The 25,205-nt window shown below is 37.8% G+C and overlaps 1 protein-coding gene across 2 annotated transcripts in view; it reads left to right on the plus strand.

The window, feature by feature from the left end:
* NCAPG2 (non-SMC condensin II complex subunit G2) overlaps positions 1-25,205 on the plus strand; it is a 120,882-nt gene that overhangs the window by 67,922 nt on the left and 27,755 nt on the right. For both annotated transcript variants that reach the window (XM_049861878.1, XM_049861879.1), the window contains exons 17-24: positions 1,529-1,599; positions 3,282-3,435; positions 4,306-4,479; positions 7,145-7,261; positions 7,355-7,495; positions 7,946-8,045; positions 20,810-20,997; positions 22,812-22,952. In XM_049861878.1, coding sequence (XP_049717835.1) covers positions 1,529-1,599; positions 3,282-3,435; positions 4,306-4,479; positions 7,145-7,261; positions 7,355-7,495; positions 7,946-8,045; positions 20,810-20,997; positions 22,812-22,952 — 1,086 coding nt within the window. The remainder of the gene's footprint in view (positions 1-1,528; positions 1,600-3,281; positions 3,436-4,305; positions 4,480-7,144; positions 7,262-7,354; positions 7,496-7,945; positions 8,046-20,809; positions 20,998-22,811; positions 22,953-25,205) is intronic.

Genomic DNA, 25,205 nt, shown 5'->3' on the forward strand with positions numbered 1-25,205 from the left:
TAGAGTCTGATTTGATTTTCTGGGATTTGAGAAAGGATTTTGTGACCCTGAAGAAAAAGTAGCACTACGTTTTGTGGGAAGTTTTAGTTATGCATTTGAAAGCATACTGTAGACAAATATCTCTCTGTGCTAATAGCTAAAAATACAAATTTATTCCCAACTAAAGAAAGCAACCCTGTCATCCTAAACTTTACTCTTGGCTCTTGTGCTAACACCTCACGTGATGTTGGACCACTTAGCTTTTGTGAGCCTTGTTTCTGTGACTGTCAAGTCTCTCAGCTTCATCCTGCCTCTGAGGTGAAAACATGTCTTATCCACGAGGGTACTAATATAATCTGCTGAATTTATTAGTACATTTAACAACTTAGTTACATTGGTTTGAGAAACCAACATCGTGTCAAAAATCTCGAAAGATAAAGTAGCCCACAGGGCATTGAATGAGGTAGTAGATGAGCAGGGCAGCCTGGAGCATCAGGAACTTGGGAAAGGCCGTAAATTCTGAATGATTCTGGCAAGAGAGTCACCCTGTCCTCCATGGCTCAGGGAATGTTGTGGGCGTCGCGTGGTAAGTAATAAATAAGGCACGTATGAAGTGGAATCAGCACTAATTATCAGTTTACTTTTAGCATTGGGAAAATATTTTCTTTATTGGCAGGGGATAAGGATGAATCTACTCTAACTGATGCAAAATAATTACAGATTAAATCTTAATTTTCCTTTTGTTTCTATTTCATTTATATTTTCAGGAAAGTTGTTACTGCTTTTTCCTTGATCGAATCTAGACTACTGATTACTTTCTTCTTGTGATTATAATAATAAAGCTGAACTTTATTAAGCAGTTACCATATACTAGGTCCTGCAATAGAGTTTTATGTGTTTTATTTAGTTCTCCCCTATGCCTAATTTGCAGAAAAGGAAACTAAGGCTCAGTGAGTTTAACCAGCTTTCTCTGTGTGTTGTACCAGCTACTTAGGTTGTAGAATCTGATTTGGGTTCAGGTTTGGCTGGGTAGCTCCAGAGCCTGTGTTATTTTGCATTAAATCATACTATCTTCCTAAAGATACTCTAATTAGTTTTATAAAATTCTCTCTGAATAGTTTTATTCTCTTTAAATTTATGTTCAGATCATAAAGCGTATGGGGTTAAATTTTTTTCTTTCACCAGGATTGTTTTCAAAATAGATGTCAGTTCCATGATAGCAAGGGATTTTGTCTATTTTGATTACTAATAGATCTCTAAGATTTAGACTGGCGCCTGTACAGTAGGTGCTTAATAAATATTTGCATAAAATAATACATTACGCAAGTAATAAAACGTTATGTCAAACTTTGCGAATACTTACCAAGTAATTTTCTCTACTCAGAAATATGATTTACAAATAGGTTTAAATTTTTCTTCGAATGTTAAAAGAGTTACTATTAGTTTTACTAAACAGCTTTGAGAATGGGTTATTAGGAAGCTATATGGAGAGGCTTTCAGACGTTCATATTATTTAAATACACCGTTTGTTTTCCTTTCACGCTTTCAGGATGATCGCTGCAAGACTCCTTTATTTATGCTCATGTCCTTTGTGCCAGCCTCTGCTGTCCCTCCCTTCAGGTATTATCTGTATTTTTTCAGTAAAATGGTAAAGGAGGAATTCAGTCACTGTTCTGCTTAGTAGTTACTTTGAAATTCAGCAGACTGTCTCTAACATGTCACGTGTTAGCTTTATGTTAATAGCTGCTTATATAATTTGTAAGCTGCTGCTTCTGCTTTTCCTTCTCCCTTTAATAGGGAGAACCTCAGGTTGCAAGTTTTCAGCAGGCTCTGTAGTTCCTCAGTAATAAAAGAAGACACTATGTAGGGCTTAAACAATTATTCCACTGTAAAATCTGGGGGAGTTGTTTTTATTAAGCTTTATTTAATAAGTGTTAGGATACTCTACAGCTGTACTGTCCAGTACAGCAGCTGCTAACCACATGTGCCTATTGAGCACTTGAAACATGGTTGGTCTGAGTTGAGATGTTATTTAAAATGGAGCTACACGTGGATTCAAAGACTTGGTATAAAAAGAATAATAAGGCGTCTCAGTAGTTTTTTTATATCGATTACATGTTAAAATGGCAATATTTTAGATAACTAAAAAAACCAAACCCATTGCTGTTGAGTTGACTCCAACTCATAGCAACCCTCTAGGACAGAGTAGAATTGCCCCATAGGGTTTCCAAGGAGCAGCTGGTGGATTTGAACTGCTGGCCTTTTGGTTGGTAGTTGAGGTGTTAACCACTGAGTCATCAGGGCTCCACAGGGAAGCATCCGTGGAGGTGCCAGGGATAGAACCCAGGACCTCATACATGCCAAACTGAGCTACACCACTGAGCTGTATGCCCCCAGACAACAATTCCGACTCATAGTGACCCCATAGAATGTCCAAGGCTGTGAATCTCTGTGGAAGCAGACGGCCACGTCTTTCTCCTGCTGAGCTGCTGGTGGTTTCAAACCACCGACTTTTTAGTTAGTGGTCAGTTGCTTTAACCACTGCGCCATCAGGGCTCAACTTTTTTAGATAAAAAAAAAAGTTGAGTTAGATCAGATCAGGCCTCAACTTTTTCAGTTGAGTTAAATCAGACATATTACTAAAATTAGTTTCACCTGCTTTTTTATGTTTGTAGATATGGCTGTTAGAAAATTTTAACTTACAAATGTGGCTCACTTCTGTGTTTTGCATTATGTTTTTATCGGACAGCATTGCTTTATAGGATTGGTTATTATCTCAGTAAGAATTACTTATTTTTATTAACTAAGGAAAAAAATTACTGTTTTGGCAGTAACAAAAACCATTCCAAAAAATTTAGGAATTATTGCTCTAAAGTCTGACAAAGATGACATGAAAAGAAAAAAAAAAAAAGAGGAAGGGAATTTATGTTTTTTTACTTTTACTATTTCCAAAGCTACTTTCAAATTCAATATTTAGGAATTCCAAAAAATTTAGGAATTATTGCTCTAAAGTCTGACAAAGATGACATGAAAAGAAAAAAAAAAGAGGAAGGGAATTTATGGTTTTTTACTTTTACTATTTCCAAAGCTACTTTCAAATTCAATAATTTGTGTTGGAATGTACTCACACGCTAGTTATGGAAAAATAACACGTTTTCGTGCACTGGAAAATGTTGAAATGTTAATATAACAAGGGCATATGTACCTTCAGGCTTTAACATCTTGATTTTCCTCATCTTTTAGACAAATGGGAAATTGTTTTTGAAATATTACAACTGATTTTACATATTTGAATTTTTTAGCTGTGGTGTTATTTCCACATTACGAAATCAGGAAGAAGGAGCTGTAGATAAGAACTATTGCACTTTGTTAGATTGCCTTTGCTCCTGGGGACAAGTGGGACATATCCTGGAGCTCGTTTATGATTGGCTACCAGAGGAACAGCCCCAAAGCAAGGTATATTTGTGTAATGTTTCTTTAAAATTTTGGTGAATGAGTATAACTGTATGTTAGAAATTATTTGTTTTTCCAGGAACATTTTTTTTGTCTAACCCAAGATAATTTTTCTATTGCTGAAAATGTACACAGCAAAACATATACCAATCCAACAATTTCTGCATGTGCAATTTGTGACATTGATTACATTCTTTAAGTTGTGTGACCATTCTCACCCTCCTTGAATTGTTCTTCCCCATTAACATAAACTCACTGTCCCCTAAGCTTCCTGTCTAACCTTTCAAGTTGCTGTTGTCAGTTTGATCCCATATAGATAGTTCTTTAAAAAAGAACAGTCCTCAAGGCATTCTATACTAAATAATTTTTTGGTTTGAAGAAGACTTCAGGGGATATTTATTTATAATTATTTTGTTGTTGAGAATACCAATTCAACAATTTTCTGTTTAACAGCAGAAATTCAACAATTTCTACATGTACAATTCAGTGACAATGATTACATTCTTCAGGTTGAGCAACCGTTCTCACCCTCCTTTTCTAATTGTTCCTCTCCCATTACCGTTAACATAAACTCACTGCCTCTCAGGTTCCTATCATCTTTCAGGTTCCTCCCATCTAGATAGATCTTAAAAGAGCACAATGCTCAGGGCAGACATTCTTTACTAGTTAAATTAAACTGTTTTTTTGGTTTTAAGAAGACTTCAAGGGGATATTTTTGGTTTAAAATTTAAAGATTATCTCAGGGCACTTGTTTCAGGGGTTCATCCAACCTCCATGGCTTCAGAAAATCTGGATTCTATGAGAATTTGAAATTCTGTTCTGAATTTTTCTAGGAACATGTTTTAATTATCAGTTTATCCCCCTTTCTTTCAGAGTAATTCAGCCTCTAAACGAAAAGTGCGAATTCATGATACACGCCCAGTAAAACCTGAATTAGCCTTGGTTTACATAGAGTATTTGCTGACCCATTCAAAGAATAGAGAATGCTTGCTGTCTGTTCCCCGAAAGAAACTGAACCATCTTTTGAAAGTGCTTGACACGTCAAAGGTAACTTTGTAGACCACACATGGATGCCGTGAAAATTGAGTAATTCCCTGTTATAGTGGGAAGGATGAAGTGAGATTTAAATTTTACATATTTATACTACTATCAAATTTTTAGAACCAGAAGGGAATTGAAAGTGTTCTAGTCTGCCTCCTCCAATTTGTAGGCAAGAACACTCAGACACAGGTGACTTAACTGGTAGTGGCAAGATTGGGACTGATGTTAAAACTCCTCACTCTGGTCTTTCTAATAAAGTGTTCACAAGTCTGTTTTTTGTCCGATCTGATTAGGGACATGGGACTTAGGTGTATAATCCATGTTTCTCAGAACATACCAGTCGGCAGTAAAACTACTTGTTAAACAGCAGTTCTCTTGCTCTGCTCCTACCCATTAATGTAGAAATACTAACTTCCCCTCAAAGTCTTTGGCAATTCTTTCTAGGAGTCTCTGGAGAGTGTTTCATGTGAATTCACAAACTCAGTGTTCTCAGCTACCAGGTAGAATTCACCCTTTTCCTTCTCTCCTGTTCTGCCTTTCTTCCCTCATCACCTCCAGGAGCTACCCATGCTGAAACAACCTCTGATCACTGCTGTTATTAAGGGTTTCATTGTGCCCAAGGCAAAGCTAGTTATGCATCAGAGCCCTGCCTTGAAGTGTGGAGGTAAAGGGGTTGGAGGTTTGAGGAAAGAGAAGGTGTAAGATAGTCATCTAAGAGAGGAAATTGACTAGGGTAGTATAAGATTTCCAGGAAAGGGCCCTTTTTGTCGATTGGGGTCTTGAATTTAAAGTGAGCCTAATTATCATGGCTGTGCATTTTCTCGGGCCCGTTCACTGGCTCATGTACAGGCAGTGAACAGGCAGAGATGTGGGCTCACTAGAGTTAGGATATTGCCAGTGGACTGTGTTGATTGGTAGAGGTGACGAAGCTGGGTACCTGCCATGGTTGTGTAAGTGTTTCTCCCGTGTACTGCTTTCTTAAAGGTAGGGCTGACTGCAGGTTCTAAGTAAAATGGGTAGGCATGTACACAGGCAGGCTTCTCTGATGGCCAATTATTTCTCACCAGGAGCACAATTGATATTCCCATTGCCAAGCTTTCAGCTGCTGACCAAAAAGTTCAGCAGTTTGAATCCACCAGCTGCTCCTTGGAAACCCTGTGGAGTAGTTCTACTCTCTCCTGTAGGGTTGCTATGAGTCGGAATCAACTCGGCGGCACCAGGTTTGTTTGGTTTTTTGGTTTACAGGACAGAGTAGAAGTGCCCTGTAAAACAGCGCGGGGGCAGTATCTGACCTCCTCCAATCTCACAAAGGGGAAGGAGAACTAAGATCAACGGTATAAGGCTGACTTCCATGAGGTGGAGGCCAGACAAGCCTCCTCTCTCTGCCGCCTTTACTAATTCTGACACCAACCATCCCTCCCACAGCACTGTTTCTCTGCTGGGTTCGATAATTCATTGCAATGACCACGCAGAACTCACAGACAATACTCAAAATTATGGGGTTTATTAGGGGAGTAACAGTTAAAATTTAGTCTCAGGAACACTCAGGATAAAGTTCTTCCATTAGGATAGCTTCTTCCCAGCGGAGCTCTCAGGCACACCTCACCCTGGCCCTCAGCCTGTACCCAAAAGCACTCAGCTCTCTCTCTCCATGGGCTGGGAAGCCCACGTCATCTCCTGCTGTCGGGTCTGTCCTGCTGGTCTCCCCTTTCCTTTGTGGTGGTAGGATCCTCCTCTCTGCTCTGGAATTGATTCTCTTTTAAGGCAAAACTGACTAATCCTTTTGGTGGGCCACGATTACCCTATTACACAGTCCCAACCAATTACCTGGGTGGAAGTTACAAGACCGTAGCTAGAAAGGGCACGTACAAAAGTAATCAGTCACACTGTAGGGTTTCCAAGACTAATCTTCATGGAAACAGACCGCCACATCTTTCTCCCACCGAGTGGCTGATGGGTTTTAACCACCAACCTTTTGGTTAGCAGCCAAGTGCTTAACTGCTGCGCTGCCAGGGTTCCTACTATGGGTATTACCGCTCATTAAGTGCTGAATGCACGCCCTCCTCCGTTGTGATTACCAAAAAAAAAAAAAAAAAACCACTCCCACACATTTCCAAATACTACCATATTATTCCTATTGTAGGGTTTGTGGTTAGGAAGAGGGCAGCAAGCAAAAGGGTCTCAGAGTTGCCGAAATAAGGTGAACTTTACTCTGGTGCAGAAGAGTAGTCTAGTCATTTCACTCCTTGGTTGAGGCTGCCTTCCTTTTTTTTCTTTTTGGCAAGTCCTGGACAAGGCTCTGAGTTTTCAGGCCATAACACCCCTGCTCAGAACCTTATCCAGAAACTATCCTGGAGCAGAAGCTTTAAAATACTTGATCTTGATGGCTCCCATATTTGATACGCAGTGTTATCGTTGATGCATCCTTAAATAATAACTCTTAAGAGTATTTTTATTTGCCCTTAGGAAGGAGGACACATATGGTAGGTGAGGTAGGGAAAGTATTTTAAATTTTTCAAAAAGCTTTGACCCCGTTACTAAATTCACCTCAGTTGCTCTACTTTTTGGTATTGAATTGCAATTGCAGATGCTTCAGATTGTATTCACTATGATAGAATGTTGTGATGATTTATTAATCAGAATATGGTCCTTGTATGTTATTATCTTACAGACAGATCTAGAATCAATTTTGCAGTCATCAGGTGAAAAACCTTGTAACTTCAATCAAGCAACAGCCCTGCAAGCTTTTAGTCTCCATTGTCGATTAAGTATTCACCTTCAGCACAAGGTGAATTTTATTTTCTGTGTCTGTATTAGATTAACAATAACATTGCTATTGTTTTCACTGTTAATTTCTCTCTTTTTTGTGGTCATTGGACAGTTTTGCTCAGAAGAAAAAGTTTATCTGTCCATTTTGGAAGACACTGGATTTTGGTTAGAAAACAAAGTTTTATCTTTTATCCAAGATCAAGAAGAAGAACATCTGAAGCTCCATAGGGTCATTTATCAGCAAATCATCCAGGTTAGAAGTCTTAAGACACAGAAACTTTTCTCTTGAGCAAGTTTGTTAAGTGCTTTAGGATTTTATTTTCTATCTTGAATTTGTAATTTTAGACATTAATTTTGCTCTTCTTACATACAGAACAGTGACATTTAAATATCTGAATTTGTCTTTTTGCAAAGCATAAACTGCACAATTTTAATGTAATTTTATACCTTGCATGTGATAGGTGTTCATGATGTTTATGAAATTGCATAATATATGTTTCTAGATTTCTTGTGGAAATAAAAATGGGAATTAATATACTTCCGTGGAAATTCCTTTATAAAACATCTTTATAAATATCTGCTTTATAAGACAACTAGTCCATCCGATACTAGAAGCTTTCCAAGGCTGGATTTCTTTCTTTCTCTCTCTCTTTTTAATGGCCATTTTTGATATATCACCTGAGTACATCTGTTTCTTTTGCAGACCTATCTGACTGTGTGTAAAGATGTTGTGATGGTTGGCCTTGGTGACTGTAAGTTTCAGATACAACTTTTACAACGAAGCCTTAGAATCATGCATACAGGTATACTTCATTTATTAAAGGACTGTTTTATAGCAATTAGTATTCAAAACCATGCCTCCCTTGTTTCCTCTCTGCCTCTCTCACTCTATCCCTCCTCCTGCCTTCTTTTCAGTCTTCCTCCCTACCTCCCTCCCTCCCTGTCCCTCTTTCTCCCTCGTTTTGGCCTCCCTCCCTTACTTCCTTTGCTGCTCAGGACGCTAGCTTTTAAGTGAAAGGTAGGTAAGGCAGACTAGCTTATGCCAAGAAAGGAATTTATCGCCTGATGCAATCAGGAAGTTCAAAGATGTTTCTGGCATCAGACATTGCTAAATTCAGAGTTTCTAATTATATCCTTGGAGTTCTGCTTCTCTCTGTGGTTTGTTTATTGTCAGACACACTTTTCCCATGTACTAGGCAAGATGCCCAGTGGAAGTCTTGAGCCTATTTCTTTATTCAAAAAGGAGAGACCATCTCTCTTCTGGGATTCAGAACACATCTCACAGGAGAGTTCTCACTGCTTCTGTCCTGGTCATGGGCTGCTGTTGTGGGGTGGTGGGTAAATCAGGAGTTGTTATTTAATGCCTTACGAGGATCATATGGAGAGTTACTGTTACCTCAAGGAAAGGGATATTGGCAGACCAAAGTAGCATGCTCACAGTAGCAATTTAAGTTCCCACAAGCTTTCTTTAAGATACTTTAAGTATCTGTTAAGAAGGGTAGTATTTATAGTCATACCTTATTTAAATGGAGATCTTTATTTAGTAGAACTGGGAGAAAAGCTTGTTTCCTTCAGCTGTGTTAAGCAGGTAAGAAGGACTAATAAGAGTGTTTAAGTTCGCTACAGAGATTAAAATTTGTTCAAGGGATAAATGGAAAGTCAGTCTTCTTCCAAGTGGTCTGGTGGAGCTGAGAGGAGGTCAGCACTGAGCCAGACTGTTGACTGGTTATCTGGAGCATCATGTGAATGGGTCCTGAGGGCCAGGTTCCTGCAGCCCACGTCAGGTGGATGGTAGGGAGATGTGTGGGAAGATGTGACATAGGAGAGCATCTCCATCTTGGAGGGCATTCCCATGTCTCCTTTACCCTTGTGAGAACAGATTGTGACAAAGAAGAGTAAATTATATTATACATCCCTACCCTACATTTGGCTGTTTCTGAGAGCTATACACCCACTGCTGTCAAGTCAATTCCGACTCATAGCGACCCTATAGGACAGAGTAGAACTGCCCCATAGAGTTTCCAGGGAGCACCTGGTGGGTTTGAACTGCCAACCTTTTGGTTAGCAGCCATTAGCACTTAACTACTATGCCACCAGGGCTTCCTGAGAGCTGTAGAAACTTGAAAAATTAATACTTAAATTTCTTTAAGCCCAGACGTTTGCTAAAAGAAATTGCAAATAATTTGATAGAATCCTTTAGTAAATCCAACATTAAGTTTTGAAAATTAGATTTATTAGTTTCATAGTTAAATTTATAGTTAATTCTCTATGGTCTTATTCTCATAGTCTTAAATAGCTTCGTGGTAGACTATAGAGGAGTCTTTGTCTCTCAGCATGCTCACTCAGAGTCTTTTTCATGAATCTGCTACTCAAGTTGGTGCTTGACTGCACTGGAGCTGGGATGTTGGTCACTCTGCTCTAGTGTTTACACGTCCTTGAATTAATCTTTAATTACAAATGAGATTATACCATGTTTAAAATATCCAACTTAAGTTTCAACATTGTTTATTGTAAGGTTTAGCCTTTTTTCTTTGTGTAATCCTTTGTAATGCTCACTTTCTATTGTGAAAACAGCATTTTAGGCTTAATAGTTAACAATAAAAAAAAAATCATTTTTACTGTTTTAACTTTGTTTATCATTTAGGGATTATTTTCCCTTAAGGACTGAATCTATTTTAGTATTTATAAAATTTACTTTAATGAGGAGCTTGTTAGAATTTAGATTTCCAATATAGACAATTTCATCACGTAGGGGTATCTATTCCCTCTTTTCCCCGAGAATAAGGCCCTAAGCTACTGACTTTGCCTGTTCCCCAACTGAAATGATCTTTGTATTTGGGCATTGTGATAATCAGGATTTCCTAGGATAGAATCAGCTATGAAATTATTTTTCAGACTTGTTACAAATGTATCATAGGATTATATTTGGCAATCTAGCTAGGTAGACTTGGAGTGTTGTTCTGTGGGTTTTTTGCACTACTTGAAAGAGTCCCAGTAAACAGTTTTAATTAAAAGAAATAGTATATATTTATATTATTGATATTTAAGTAAGGTATTATTTGTTCTGAAGTGGGTACTAAAGAAAAGAATACAGCTGAGTCCCCTTGTATAACCCAAATGTAAAAATCCAAACCCACAAAATGTAGCTGTTTCTGCTATAACACAAAAAATATGTTTTGGAAAAAAAACGTGTATTCTGCAAAATCAGCAATAAAATTAACAGCCTGTGGTAAAAGATTTGGGGTGGACTACTAAAATTCTGTGCTAGGAAACAGAGCATTAAGAAAATACCAATCTAAACGCAGGGCCAAGATGGTGGAGTAGTCAAATGCTTCTGATGATCCCTCTTAAAACAAAGACCCGAAAAAACAAGTGAAGCAATTATGTATATAACAAGTAAGGAGCTGTGAACATCAAAAGCAAAGTTAGAAAATCAGACTGAGCGGCAGGGGAGGGAGAGATGGTTCAGAAGCAGCGAGGAGTTGCCAGACCTGGCTCGGTGGGAACTGGAGCCCCTCAGTCAACGATTCCCTGGTGTGACCTCAGCTAGGCTAGCAGCGGTCAGGACATGAGTTCCTCAGAAAGAGACAGCGAGTTGCACTGTCTACTCATGCCTCCGGAATCAGAGAACAGCACTGTCAGCAAAAGCCAAGTACTTGCATCTAATTTACCATGCCCTCAGCCTCCAGGCCAGCTTCAGTGGTGATCGATTTCACTGGGCCTGAGATAGGTCCTGCCATGTGCTCTGAGCCATTCTCCCGGACTTGGAGAAGGAATAAATTAACAGTTGGGGGAAAAAATAATCTGCTGGGTCCCCTAAGCTGGGAACTCAGGGCAGAAGATGCTCTAGTCCAGACAAAAATGATCCATGGACTTTGAATGCTTTCACCCCTACATGCACCTGTGTGGGCCCATTTCAGGAGCATATGCCCTTGTTCGCAGACTGCGGCGAGGTATGTGCCTGAGATCAGACTTTAACTGTTTTAGCTGTGCGGTGAAGACGTGGGTTTTTGACATTTGACACCGCTCTGCCTATTAAACAGGGTCCTCATGTACCCTCATCAGGGCCATAAGGACTGGTGGCTACACCCACACCACCTAGCCACCAGCAACAGGGGTCCAAGGATAAGTGGTGCCTCCCAGTCCTCAAAACCAACAGAATTGAGTGCCCATGTTCCGGTTGCAAAACCCACCCACCTGTGCTCCCTAGGGAACAGGGATGTGCTTTCCTCACAGATACTTGGGGAACGGTTGTCAGCCCCCTGCTTTGCTCAGATCGTGACGCCCTGCTGCAACCAGTTACCTGTGCCTACACAAACCACCTCTGCCCCTGTAAGACTGTAGGACAGAGCCTGCACCACACACTTGGTGACCGACTACCTGGACACCTAAGCCGAATCCATACAAGAAAAGTGAATTGACTCTCAGGCTCATATACCTGGTAATAGCTCTAGCCAGCTGGTGACAGAACTTTAGAGCTTCAAAGGCACAAAAAATCAAGCTAGATCTCTCAAGCAGCCTGTTTGGGCATATCAAAACAAAACAAAGAAAGAAGCTAGAATACAGTAAGCAAACAAAATAAATTAATAAGGTAATGTGTACATGGCTTGGAGACAGCAGTCAATATCAAATCACATAAACAGACCATGATCGCTTCAACAAGCTCTCGAAAGAATCAAGGAATCTTCCAGATGAAGAGGTCTTCCTGAAATTACCAGAGGCAGAATACAGAAGACTGATTTACAGAATTGTTCAAAAGATCAGGCAAAACACAGAACAAGCCATGGAATACACAGATAAAGCAGTGTAGGAAATTAAGAGGGTTATTCAAGAGAGTAATGAAAATTTTAACAGGCTGCAAGAATCCATAGAGAGAAAACAATCAGAAACTCAGAAGATTAACAATAAAATTTCAGAATTAGAAAACTCAGAAAGTCAGAGGAACAGAATTGAGGAAATGGAAATCACAGCTAGTGAGATTGACTATAACCACTTGGCACCAATATATTTGAAGAAAAATCACATAAAAGAATTCTTTTAAAAAATGAAGAAACCCTAAGAACCTCTATCAAGAGAAATAACCTACAAGTGATTGGAGTACCAGAACAGGAAGGGAGAACAGAAAATACAGAGAGACGTGTTGAAGATTGTTGGCAGAAAACTTCCCTGATATCTTGAAAGATGTGAAGATACCTATCCAGGATGATCATGGAAATTCACAAAAGTTAGATCCCAAAGAAAGTCACCAGGACATATTATAATCAAACGTGCCAAAACCAAAGATAAAGAGAGAATTTTAAGAGCAGCTAGGGATAAATGAAAAGTCACCTACAAAGGAGAGTCAATAAGAATAAGCTTGGACTACTCGGCAGAAACCATGCAGGTAAGAAAGCAATGGACTGACATATATAAAGCATTGAAGGAAAAAAATTGGCAGCCAAGAATCGTATATCCAGCAAAACTGTCTCTCAAATATGAAGGTGAAATTAGGATATTTCCAGATAAACAGAAGCTTAGGAGATTTGCAAAAACCAAACCAAAACTACAAGAAATGCTAAGGGGAGTTCTCTGGTTAGGAAATTAATAACATCAGATATCAGTCCAAAACTGGAACACAAGACACTGCAACCAGATATCAACCCAGATAGGGAAATCACAAAAATAAATCAAGATGTGAAAATGCTTAAAACAGGGAGACAGTGATGTCATAATGTAAAAGATGACAACATTAAATCAATAAAGAGGGACTAAAAAATATAATCATAAATCTTTCATGTGGAGAGTAACTAAAGGCAACATAAAGAAATAAAAGTTTTATTTAAACTTAGAAAAATAGGGGTAAATGTTAAGGTAACGACAAAGGAGACTAAGTATCCTAAACATCAAAATAAAATACAAGAAAAACATAAAGACTCGGTGAAAACGAATAATAGGAAAAGACAATCTATAAAGAAAAACTACTCACCACAAAAAATTAAGTGGAAAAAGAAACTGTCAACGACACAAAAAAAAATACGTCAAATTGACGGCACTAAACTCATACCTGTCTGTGATTATGCTGAATGTAAACGGACTAAATGCACCAATAAAGAGAGACAGAAAGTGGCAGAATATATAAAAGAACACGATCCATCTATATGCTCCCTACAAGAGAAATACCTTAGACTTGAAGACACAAACAAACTCAAAGGGTGGAAAAAAATACATCAAGCAAACAACGATCTAAAAAGAGCAGGAGTGCCAATATTAATTTCTGAACAAATAGACTTTAAAATCCACCACAAAGGATAAAGAAGGATTAATGATTATAGGCCAATACACCAGGAGGATATAACCTTATTAAATATGTACGCACACAACGACAGGGCTTCAAGATACATAAAACAAACTAACAGCATTGAAAAGTGAGATACACCGCTCCACAATACTAATAAAAATAGGAGACTTCAAAACACCACTTTTGGTGAAGGACAGAAATCCAGAAAGAAGCTCAATAAAGACACAGGAGACCTAGCTGCCACAAGCAACCAACTTGACCTTGTAGACGTATACAGAACACTGCACCCAACAGCAGCCAAGTAAACTTTCTTTTCCAATCTGCACGGGTCATTCTCTAGAATAGACCACGTATTAGGTCACAAAGCAAGCCTTAACAGAATTCAAAATATTACAAAGTATGTTCTCTGACCATAAATCCATAATAGAAAAAGCAGGGAAAAGAAATCAGACACTTGGAAACTGAACAACACCTTCCTTGAAATGGACTGGGTTATAGAAGAAATTAAGGATGGAGTAAAGAAACTCATAGAATCCAGTGAAAGTGAAAACACTTCCTATCAGAACCTTAGGGACACAGCTAAAGCAGGGCTCAGAGGTCAATTTATAGCAATAAATGCACACATACAACAAGAAGAAAGGGCCAAAATCAAAGAATTATCCCTACAACTTGAACAGATGAAAGGATAGCAACAAAAGAAACCCTCAGGCACCAGAAGAAAACAAATCATAAAAATTAGAACAGAATTAAATGAAATAGAGAACAGAAAAACAATTCAAAGGGTTAACAAGACCAAGAGCTGTTGCTTTGGAAAAATTAAGAAAATCGATAAACCATTGGCCAAACTGACAAAAGAAAAGCAGGAGAGGAAGCAAATAACCCAAATAAGAAATGTGATAGGCAATATCACAACAGACTCAACTGAAATAAAAAGAATCATATCGCATTATTATGAAAATTTGTACTCTAACAAATTTAGAAACATAGAAGAACTGGGTGAATTTCTAGAAACACACTACCTATCTAAACTAAGACAGAGGTAGAACAACTAAATAAACCCATAACAAAAGAAGACGTTGAAAAGGTAATTTAAAAACTCCCATCAAAAAAAAAAAAAAAAGCCCTGCATCTGACAGCTTCACTGGAGAATTCTGCCAAACTTAAAGAGAGGCATTAACACCATTACTACTAAAGGTGTTTGAGAGCATAGAAAAGGATGGAATACTGCCCAACTCATTCTACGAAGCCAGCGTATCCCTGATACCACAACCAGGTAAAGACTCCAACAAAAGGAAAATTACAGACCTATATCCGTCATGAACTTAGATGCAAAAATCCTCATCAAAATTCTAGCCAGTGGAATTCAACAATATATAAAAAAAATAAATAATTCACCATGACCAAGTGGGATTCATGCCAGGTATGGAGAGGTGGTTCATCATTAGAAAAACAATTAATGTAATCCATCATATAAGTAAAACAAAAGACAGGAACCCCATGATCTTATCAATTGATGCAGAAAAGGCATCTGACAAAGTCCAACACCCAAAAACACTCTCAGCAAAATAGGAATGCAAGGGAAACATAATAAATGGCATTTATACAAACCCAACAGCCAACATCATCCTAAATGGAGAGAGTCTGAAAGCATTTCCCCTTGAGAATGGGAACCAGACAAGGATGTCCTTTATCACCACTCTTACTCAACATTGTGCTGGAGGTCCTAGCCAGAGAAATTAGGGTAGATAAAGAAATAAAGGGCATCCAAATTGGTAAGGAAGAATTAAACATATCTCTGCTTGCAGATGACATGATCTTACACACAGAAAACACTAAAGAATTCTCAAGAAAACTACTGAAACTAATAGAAGAGTTCAGCAGAGCATCAGGATACAAGATAAACATACAAAAATCAGTTGGACCCCTCTACACCAACAAAGAGAACTTCAAAGAGGAAATCACCAAATCAATACCATTTACAATAGCCCCCAGAAGATAAAATACTTAGTAATCTTACCAGAGAGGTAAAAGACCTATACAAAGAAAACTACAAGATACTACTGCAAGAAACCAAAAGAGACCTACATAAGTGGAAAAACATACCTTGCTCAAAGATAGGAAGACTCAACATTGTAAACATGTCTATTCTGCCCAAATGGATCTATAGATACAATGCATTTCTGATCCAAATTTGTGACATTTTTTAATGAAATGGAGACACAAATCACTCACTTCATATGGAGGGGCAAGAAGCCCCGAATAAGTAAAACATTACAGAAAAAGAAGAACAAAGTGGGAGGCCTCACACTACCTGGTTTTAGAACATACCATACTGCCACAGTAGTGAAAACAGCCTGTTACTGGTACAACAACAGATACATAGACTAATGGAGAAGAATTGAGAATGCAGACATAAATCCATCTTCATATCAGCAGCTGATATTTGAGAAAGGCCCAAAGTCTGTTAATGTGGAAAAGACTGTCTCTTTAACAAATAGTGCTGGCATAAGTGGATATCCATCTGCAAAAAAATGTAACAAGACCCATTCCTCACACCATGCACAAAAACTAACTCAAAACGGATCAAATATCTAAATATAAAATCTAAAACGATAGAGATCTTGGAAGAAAAAATAGGGACAACAGTAGGAGCCCAAATACATGGTATAAACAGTATACAAAACTACTAACAATGTACAAACCCCAGAAAAGAAACTTGATAACTGGGAGCTCATAAAAATCAAACACTTATGCTCATCCAAAGACTTCACCAAAAGAGTAAAAAGATTACCTATAGACTGGGATAAAGTTTTTAGCTATGACAATTCCAACCAACGTTTGATCTCTAAAATCTACGTGATACCACAAAAAGACAAATAACCCAATTTAAAAAATGGGCAAAGCATATGAACAGGCACTTCACCAAAGAAGACATTCAGGCAGCTAACAGATACATGAGGAAATGCTCTCGATCATTAGCCGTTAGAGAAATGCAAATCAAAACTTCAGTGAGATACCATCTCACACCGACAAGGCTGGCATTAATCCAAAAAGCAGCGAATAATAAATGTTGGAGAAGTTGTGCAGAGACTGGAACACTTAAACATTGCTGGTGGGAATGTAAAATGGTACAGCCACTTTGGAAATCAATTTAGCATTTCCTTAAAAAAGCTAGAAAAAAAACTACCATATGATCCAGCAATCCCACTTCTCGGAATATATCCTAGAGAAATGAGAGTCTTTACGTGAACAGATACATGCACACCCATTTTCACTTCAGCACTTTACAATAGCAAAAAGATGGAAGCAACCAAGGTGCCCATTAACAGATGAACGGGCAAATTTATTGTCATAGTCACACAGTGGAATACTACGCAACGATAAAGAACAATGATGAATCTGTGAAACATTTCATAACATGGAGGAATCTGGAAGGCACACTGAGTGAAATTAGTCAGCTGCAAAAGGACAAATGCTGTATGAGACCACGATTATAAGAACTCAAGAAATAGTTGAAACAAAGTAGAAAATATTCTTTGATGGTTACAGGGTGGGGAGAGAGGGAGAGGGCTATTCACTGATTAGATTGTAGATAAGAACTATTTTAAGTGAAGAGAAAGACAACACACAGTACAGGAGAGGTCGGCACAACTGGACTAAACCAAAAGCAAAGAAGTTTCCTGAATACAACCAAACATTTCAAAGGCCAGCATAGCAGGGGCGGGGGTCTGGGGACCATGGTTTCAAGATACATCTAGGTCAATTGGCATAACAAAATATATTAAGAAAACATTATCTATCCCACTTTGGAGAGTGGCGTCAGGGATCTTAAACACTAGCAAGTGACCATCTAAGACGCATCAGTTTGTCTCAACCCACCTGGAGCAGAGGAGAATGAAGAACACCAAAGACACAAGGTAATTATGAGCCCAATAGACAGAATAGAGCCACATAAACCAGAGACTACATCAGCCTGAGACCAGAAGAGCTAGATGGTGCCCAGCTACAGCCCTTGACTGCCGTGACAGGGAACATCACAGAGAATCCCTGTAGAGCAGGAGAACAGTGGAATGCAGACCTCAAATTATTGTAAAAAGGCCAGACTTACCGGTCTGTCTGAGACTGGAGGGACCCCGGAGATCATGGTCCCCGGACCTTCTGTTAGCCCAAGACTGGAACCATTCCCAAAGCCAACTCTTCAGACAGGGATTGGACTGGACCATAAGACAGAAAATGATACTGGTGAGGACTGAGTTTCTTGGCTTAAGCAGACGCTTGAGACTGTGGGCTCCTCCTGTCTGGAGGTGAGAGGAGAAGGCAGAGGGGGACAGGAGCTGGCTGAATAGACAGGGGGAATACATGGTGGAGAAGAGGAGTGTGCTGTCTCATTAGGGGGAGAGCAACTAGGAGTACATAAGAAAAAAATTTTTTTTCCTTATTTTAGCAACGTGTATATAAGTTTTTGTATGAGAGACTGACTTCATTTGTAAACTTTCACTTAAAGCACACACAAAAAGAAAATCTTTAAACCATACCAGTGCAATTAAAAAGGATTTTATATTTCTAATAAGCAGATATAAGAGTTCATATAGGATTTTGTCATAAACCAATTCTCTTTCTGCATTATACTGATAATTATGCCCATATATACCAATTGCTTTTGAAGTAATTCACTTCAAAGAGGTAAGTGTTAGACTGACAACTTTGTGAAACTTTCACAATCAGTGTCTTCTATTTTACATTGTTGTGAAGTCTGACATTTTAAAAATTCAATTTATCTTATTTTACTTAAGTAGTGTCTATGTATATTTGGTTCTAAGGCACAACTGAAGTGTTTAACTTTTCAGAGTTTTGTTGGTAGGTATTAGATACTAGTTACCTGTGTGGTTCTCCCAGATCAACACTTTCCCCTTTGCAGACCCTCTTGTTTGTCAGGGTTCTTTGATCTTCAGGGCATCATCTTTCTCTGACTTGTTAGTACTTCCTCTTTAAATAGGTCAGCATTCAGTTATCTCCTATTCCATTCATTGGCAGTTTTTCATATGACCTACGTATGTGAAGAATTTATGCCTACGTCTTCTTTTAAATAGAGAGAGTAATCCCCTTGGAAAGTCCTCTTTTTTAATGATTTTACCAATTTTTATGATGCTGGTAGAGCCACAGACCTTTTAGGGGTAAAATCAACTGGAGTGTAACAATTTATTTTACTTATTTTAGGAGGTAAATTTGGGTTTTGAGTTAGTTTCTTATTTTTGTCTCAAACAGAGCTTACTGTACCTCGTAAACTGTCTTAGAAACCAAAGTACTTCGCCTACTATCTCCGTTTCCTATATAAAATCATATGATTATAATCACCTATTTGTTACCTAGATTTATTCCAATATTGCTGTCAGATTTGCTACATTCAAATGAGCGAGACAGATAAACTCATCAAATTAGTTATATAACTTTTTTGGCCAGAAAATGTGGAGTCTGATTATCCATCCCTTAGAGGTTGGGAAGGGAATTAAGCATGCCACCATTGGCACATGGTGACACTCAATAAACACTTCTTCAAAGAAGAATGAGTAAATAGGAGCTGCCAGCTCAAAAGAGATCTTCTTGGTGCAATTTTAGAGTTTATCTCCTTGCTTATAAAGTTGCTTCTTCTAACCCAGGCAGGTCTAATGTATCCTGGTGCCATTGTCAATGATTGATGCAGGCACATCTCCAGGACATGGGCAAAGAGACAGAAAAGAATGTCAGCCAGTGAGCTTTTGGGAAAACATTCTCTTAATGAGGAGCATTTTTTCTTGCTTACAGATTTGCTTTTTCATATTATAAATTTTTTTCTGATGTATAGTAGAAGTGTTGAAAAGTATCGTAGAAGTGTTGAAAAGATGTCACCTTGAAGACTAAGGTACACCTGATGCAAGCCCTGGTATTTTCAGTCACATCGTATACATGTGAAAGCTGGACAGTGAATAAGGAAGACCAAAGAAGAATTGACGCCTTTGAATTGCGGTGTTGGTGAAGAATGTTGAATATACCATGGACTGCCAAAAGAACGAACAAATCTATCTTGGGAGGAGCACAACCAGAATGCTCTTTAGAAGCAAGGATGGCGAGACTGCATCTTACATACTTTGGACATGTTATTAGGAGGGATCAGTCCCTGGAGAAGGACATCGTGCTTGGCAAAGTACAGTCAGCAGAAAAGAGGAAGACCGTCAACGAGGTGGTTTGACACAGTGGCTGCAAGAATAAGCTTAACCATACCAACGATTATTAGGATGGCACAGGACCGGGCAGTGCTTTGTTCTGTTGTGCATAGGTTTGCTGTGAGTCGGAACTGACTCAATGGTACCTAACAACAACAGCCAAAAAAACCCATTGCCGTTGAGTTGATTCCGACTCATAGCGAACCTATACAACAGTAGAAGGTAAAAAGAGAATCATACAACGTGGTTCCCACACAGGAAGAGTATACTGTGTAGATGGGGAGGCAATCTGTATACACATGCCTACTGCTTAATTAACGCCTGAGCAAAATGAAGTGTCCAACGAGAGGTACAAGAATGCGTATTAAATGCCAAAGAAGCTCAGTGGAGAGCAAGATCACTGGGCTTTATTCATAAAAAACTGTGTTTTTTGATAATGTGTTTTTATTTGTATTACTTTTTATAGCTTAATTTACAAACAAGGTTGGTTGGAAGTAAAAAAATTTAAGATCTCAAGGATGAATTCTATGATTTGGCTTTAATTCAGTAATAAACTTCACAAAAATGATGTAACAGTAATGGAGAAGATTCAGAAAAGAAAGATAACCAATAAACTACTACAGAGTATTGGAAATTTAACAAAGTTAGCCTGGGAGGCTCTCAAATTATGTTGTGACGAATCTGAGGCCACTTCTGTCATTTTGTAATAATACATCTGGTTGTCAGTTTGACTTATATGAGAAAATAGGACATGTTCTTTAATTCATGTGTTGAAGGAGTCACACCGTTAATTTGCTGTCTCTTTACATATGCAAGTGGACGTAGTTCTTAGTTTAGTGACTGAGTCAAATACACTATTAGTGTTATTGAACGTATTGGGCTAATACTTAAGCGGAGTAAAAGTTTTGTTTATTTTTATAGCATTTAAATGAATCTGATCAACCTGGGTTTTTTTTTTTTCTTGGTATTGGCTTATCAGTAATACCATATTCTTTTAAACTACTGTCATACACAAGTGTTAGTGAAAAATGCATGATAATTTCAACTAATTGCATGACAAGATAACTGATACTTTGAATTTTCTTTCCAGTGAAGGGATTTTTTTATGTTTCCTTACTTCTTGGCATTCTGAAAGAGATAAGTGGAAGTTCCCTAGTTCAGAAACCAGATTCAAATGAAGAAGTTGTAACACTTTTTGACACCGTCCAGAAAGTATTTCAGAATATGTTGGAATGTATTGCACGGGGCTTCAAAAGGCAACCAGAAGAAGGCCTGCGGGTATTTACTGCTTTATGCAATATAATTAAATGAAAATTACTCATTTGATGGAAATAATGATTCAATTCTGTAGCCTAAATTGTACTGAAGTAAAGTCTGCTTAGAGTTTAAGTTAGCTTTCGCTTATGATGTTAGGCTGTTTTATGAAATGCAGTTATGGTATAAGAAATAATTCCTTTATGGTATCATTTCAGGTAGTGCTTTCCAATCTTTTTCATAACATGACATGCTTAGAGAAATGGTAATATTTTACTTGTGGTTGGAGGCAAAGGAAGACCAACAGGTCTAGCTGTTCTAGACTACCCACCTGCCCTGAGGACCAAGGAGGTGCATATCTTTGTCAGTTTCCAATCAGTTTTTTACTAGTACAGCTTAACAAGCCAGAAGTGAGAGAGTACATCTACTAATAGGCTAATGAGTATTATTTTATTATTTTACAGAATTTTCCAAATAAAATATACTTCTGAGGGTGCTAATTTTGCCTATTTGTAGTGTGTAGGCTTCAGTTTGGAAGCTCTGGTAGCACAATAGTTAAAGCACTTGGCTGCTAACCAAAAGGTTGGCAGTTTGAACCCACAAGCAGCTCCGTGGGAGAAAAGACCTGACAGTCTGCTCCTGTGAAGATTACAGCCTAGGAAACCCTATGGAGCACTTCTGCTCTGTCCTATAGGGTCACTGTGAGTTGGAATCCACACAGCGACAACAACAGGCTTCAGTTTAACAAAGACTTTCCACAGATAAAATGTTAATTAACCTTCTGCTAATTGGAAGTGATAGTCGCAGAGCATGAAAGGACTCCAATGGTTTGCCTTTGCTGATTGAAAGCTAATGTGAATTTATTATTAAGTAACTTGAACTTACTGAGTAACTAAACCAAAAAACCCGTTAACATCAAGTTGATTCCAACTCACAGCAACCCTATGGGACAGAGTAGAACTGCCCCATAGAGTTTCTAAGGAGCACTTGGTAGATTTGAACTGCCGACCTTTTGGTTAGCACTTAACCGCTCTGCCACCAGGGTTCCCTTATTGAGTAACTAGTTCATATAAAAATATTGACCTGTTTGCCAGATATGCTTATACTCCTCAGTGTCATGTAAATTCCTGAACAAAACCATATTGTCATCATAGCCATTATCTTTTTAAAGTAGTTGTTTAAACATATGAATGAGCTATTCTTTTTTAATGAGGATTTTTTAAAATGCTTAAATGGAAGTTTTTGAAATATTGAAGACTTTCAACTTTATTGTATTCTTTACTGATAGAGGTGATTGAAGATTAGTGGCCATATTTTCCATAGCCTAGCTCATATTTGAGTTAATTTGAAATGGTTTTGCTTTTGTTTGTTTCAAGAGTCTATCGTCTGTCTTTATAATGTAATTTGAGCCACCGTTGACTGTGTGTCTTTATTCAGGACACGTTGCTTCACAGTTGCTGTCTTTTTTTAATGTAATTGATGTTTCTTCATGTTTGTTTTTCCTTCTTTCTTTCTTTTTTTTTTTTTTTTAATTCTATTTTTTTGAGGAGTTTTTTTGGGGGGGGTATTTTGTTTTGGGGGAAAGAATATTTGTACTGATAATTACCAGTCAGCGGGCTTTAGTCATTTCTTTCTTCTTCTAGCCGTGGTGCTCCTGAGATTTGAATCAGCTTGAATTCCACAGCAGAAAGGAAAGCAGTGGGCACTGGTAATAGGCAAATGAGATTAATAAATGCTTGAACCCTGAGAGGGGTTAGGGATCCTCATTCTTAAAGTTTGTTTATTTTTTTAACCATGACTTACAGCGCCACCAAAATGACTAATCTGTTTTGTTGTAGCTACTTTATTCTGTCCAGACACCTCTGCATGAGTTTATAACCACCATTCAGTCTTGGCACATGAATATGCCCGTTCACCGGGGAGTGCTTTCTACTCTGATTGCTGCACCGGTGGTGGAGATAAGTCACAAACTGCGAAAGGTAAATATATTGATTGTGAAATTACTGTGTAGTTCTTTCCTCTTTTTGACTATACAACATTCTGTATCCTACTAGGACATTTTTAAGTTTTTCAAAATATTTCCAAAGAACTCAAAGTTGAGTGAAACAATTTTCGAAGTGGTATTTTTTTCTAGCAACCGTACCTCAAAGTTTAATAACTAGTTTGTATTTTAGGGGCCCTGGTGGTTTTTTTTTTTTTTTGGTGGTGGAGTGGAAACCCTGGTGGTATAATGGTTAAGAGCTACACTTGCTAACCAAAAGGGTGGGCAGTTTGAATCCACCAGGCACTCCTTGGAAACCCTACAGGGCAGTTCTACTCTGTCCTGTAGGGCTGCTATGAGTTGGAATCGACTCGATGGCAGTGGGTGGTTAAACACTTGGCTGCTAACCCAAAATGTCAGCAGTTCAAATCCATCAGCAGCTTCTTAGAAACCCTCTGGGGGCACTTCTACTCTGTCCTATACGGCTGCTATGAGTCGAAATTGACTCCACGGCAACATGTTAATGGGTACGTCAAAGTTTGATAGCTGATTTCTATTTTACAGTCTTACGACCATTGTGTAAAATATATTAAGGCCGTCATCACTTATGACTAAAACCAAACTGGTCCTTACATTGTGAACATTTCTTTTTGCGATATTGTACAGATTTAAATTGGTCAATACATAATATAAAGATTAGTGTTTATTTACTCCTATAAGCTATATAGCTAACAACTGTAAATAAATGAATGGTTTAGACCAAGGCAGTTTAAGGTCTGCAGGCCAAATCTGGCCTGCCACTTGTTATTATATATAAAGTTTAATTGGGACACAGCCACACCCATTTATTTATTACATATGGCTGACTTAGTGCTCTAACAGCAGACTTGAATGGTTGCAACATAGACAATAGGACCTGCAAAGCCTAAAATATTTACTATCTGGCCCTTTAGAAAAAACAATTTGCTGATCCCTGGTTTATACAATGCAAATGCATTAGATCCGTGATGATTTCTTATGGGGAAGCGAGTATTGGCTACCTTTTGGTGTCAATAGTAATAAAGTAAAAATGCCCACTTGCTCCAACCTGTTTAGCATTTTATACATTCATATTTTAGATTTGGAAACATGTTCATTTTTACTGATACAATTTAAATGCTTTTTTTATATAAAACTTTTTATTATGAACATTTTCTAGTATACAATAGAGAGAACACTATGAACACCTTTTGTCTTTCACCTAAACTTGAGTTATTAACATTTAGCCCTATTTTTTTCTTTTTTTGACCAAGTATTTTGATGCAATTAGAGACATCGTAACATTTCACCTATAAATACTTCAGTATGCTTTTCTAAAAACTAAAGGCATTTTTCCTGCAAACCTCAATACTGTTTATTGCTTCTAACAAAATTAACAGTAATTCCATAATATCACGTAATACTCAGTTTATTTAATGTTCTTTAATAAAGGATAGTTTACATTTTAAAATTCTTACATGTCAAAAAGTAGTCTGGTGGTATACTGTTATTTATCGTCTTAAATACCTACTTCCAAAAGTAACTTAGATTTGCTCACATATAAAATAACTGTAATGAATAAAAAATCATTTATGAGGAAAGAATATATAAAATACCTGGGGTAATACAGCGATTTTCATTTACTGTCAATTGAACACTAATTTGTTTGTAGTTAAGGTGAAAAGTTACATATTTTCAGTATTTAATGGGACTATGTACACCAGTTTTTGAGGAAAGAGTAACACTTTTATGGTGGTACATTCTGAAATAATTTGTTGCTTGGCTCCTTAAACTATTGACATGAAGAACATGATGAATCATGTCTTCAAAAACTGCTTTATAGTAAGTGCAGAATTGTTCTTTGTATTTTATGGTATTGAATTTCAGCAAAAGTTGAGAGGTATAACACTAATAAATACACCAAGATAACTATTTAGATAAATTTCAGAACCTTTTCCTAAGGTCAGTTCTTTTATAACTGACATCTCTGAGATACCGTGTTTAACTCCAGTATTAGTGTTGGTGTTAAGTAGTCCTGTACAAATGCTACATATGAAGCTTTATGAATGGACTTTCCAGATTTAGAATTTATTTCACCTTATGGCAGTAACTTTTGACTTTATGAAATGGTTTTTAGAATCAATTTTTAAAGCTCTAGATAAATATATTTAGAGTAGGTATGTATCCCCATTTGCTCAGAGATATTAAAATCATTAATGTTGAGCTGTAGTTT

This window comes from Elephas maximus, chromosome 20, assembly GCF_024166365.1.
Source record: "Elephas maximus indicus isolate mEleMax1 chromosome 20, mEleMax1 primary haplotype, whole genome shotgun sequence".
NCBI lineage: Eukaryota > Metazoa > Chordata > Mammalia > Proboscidea > Elephantidae > Elephas > Elephas maximus.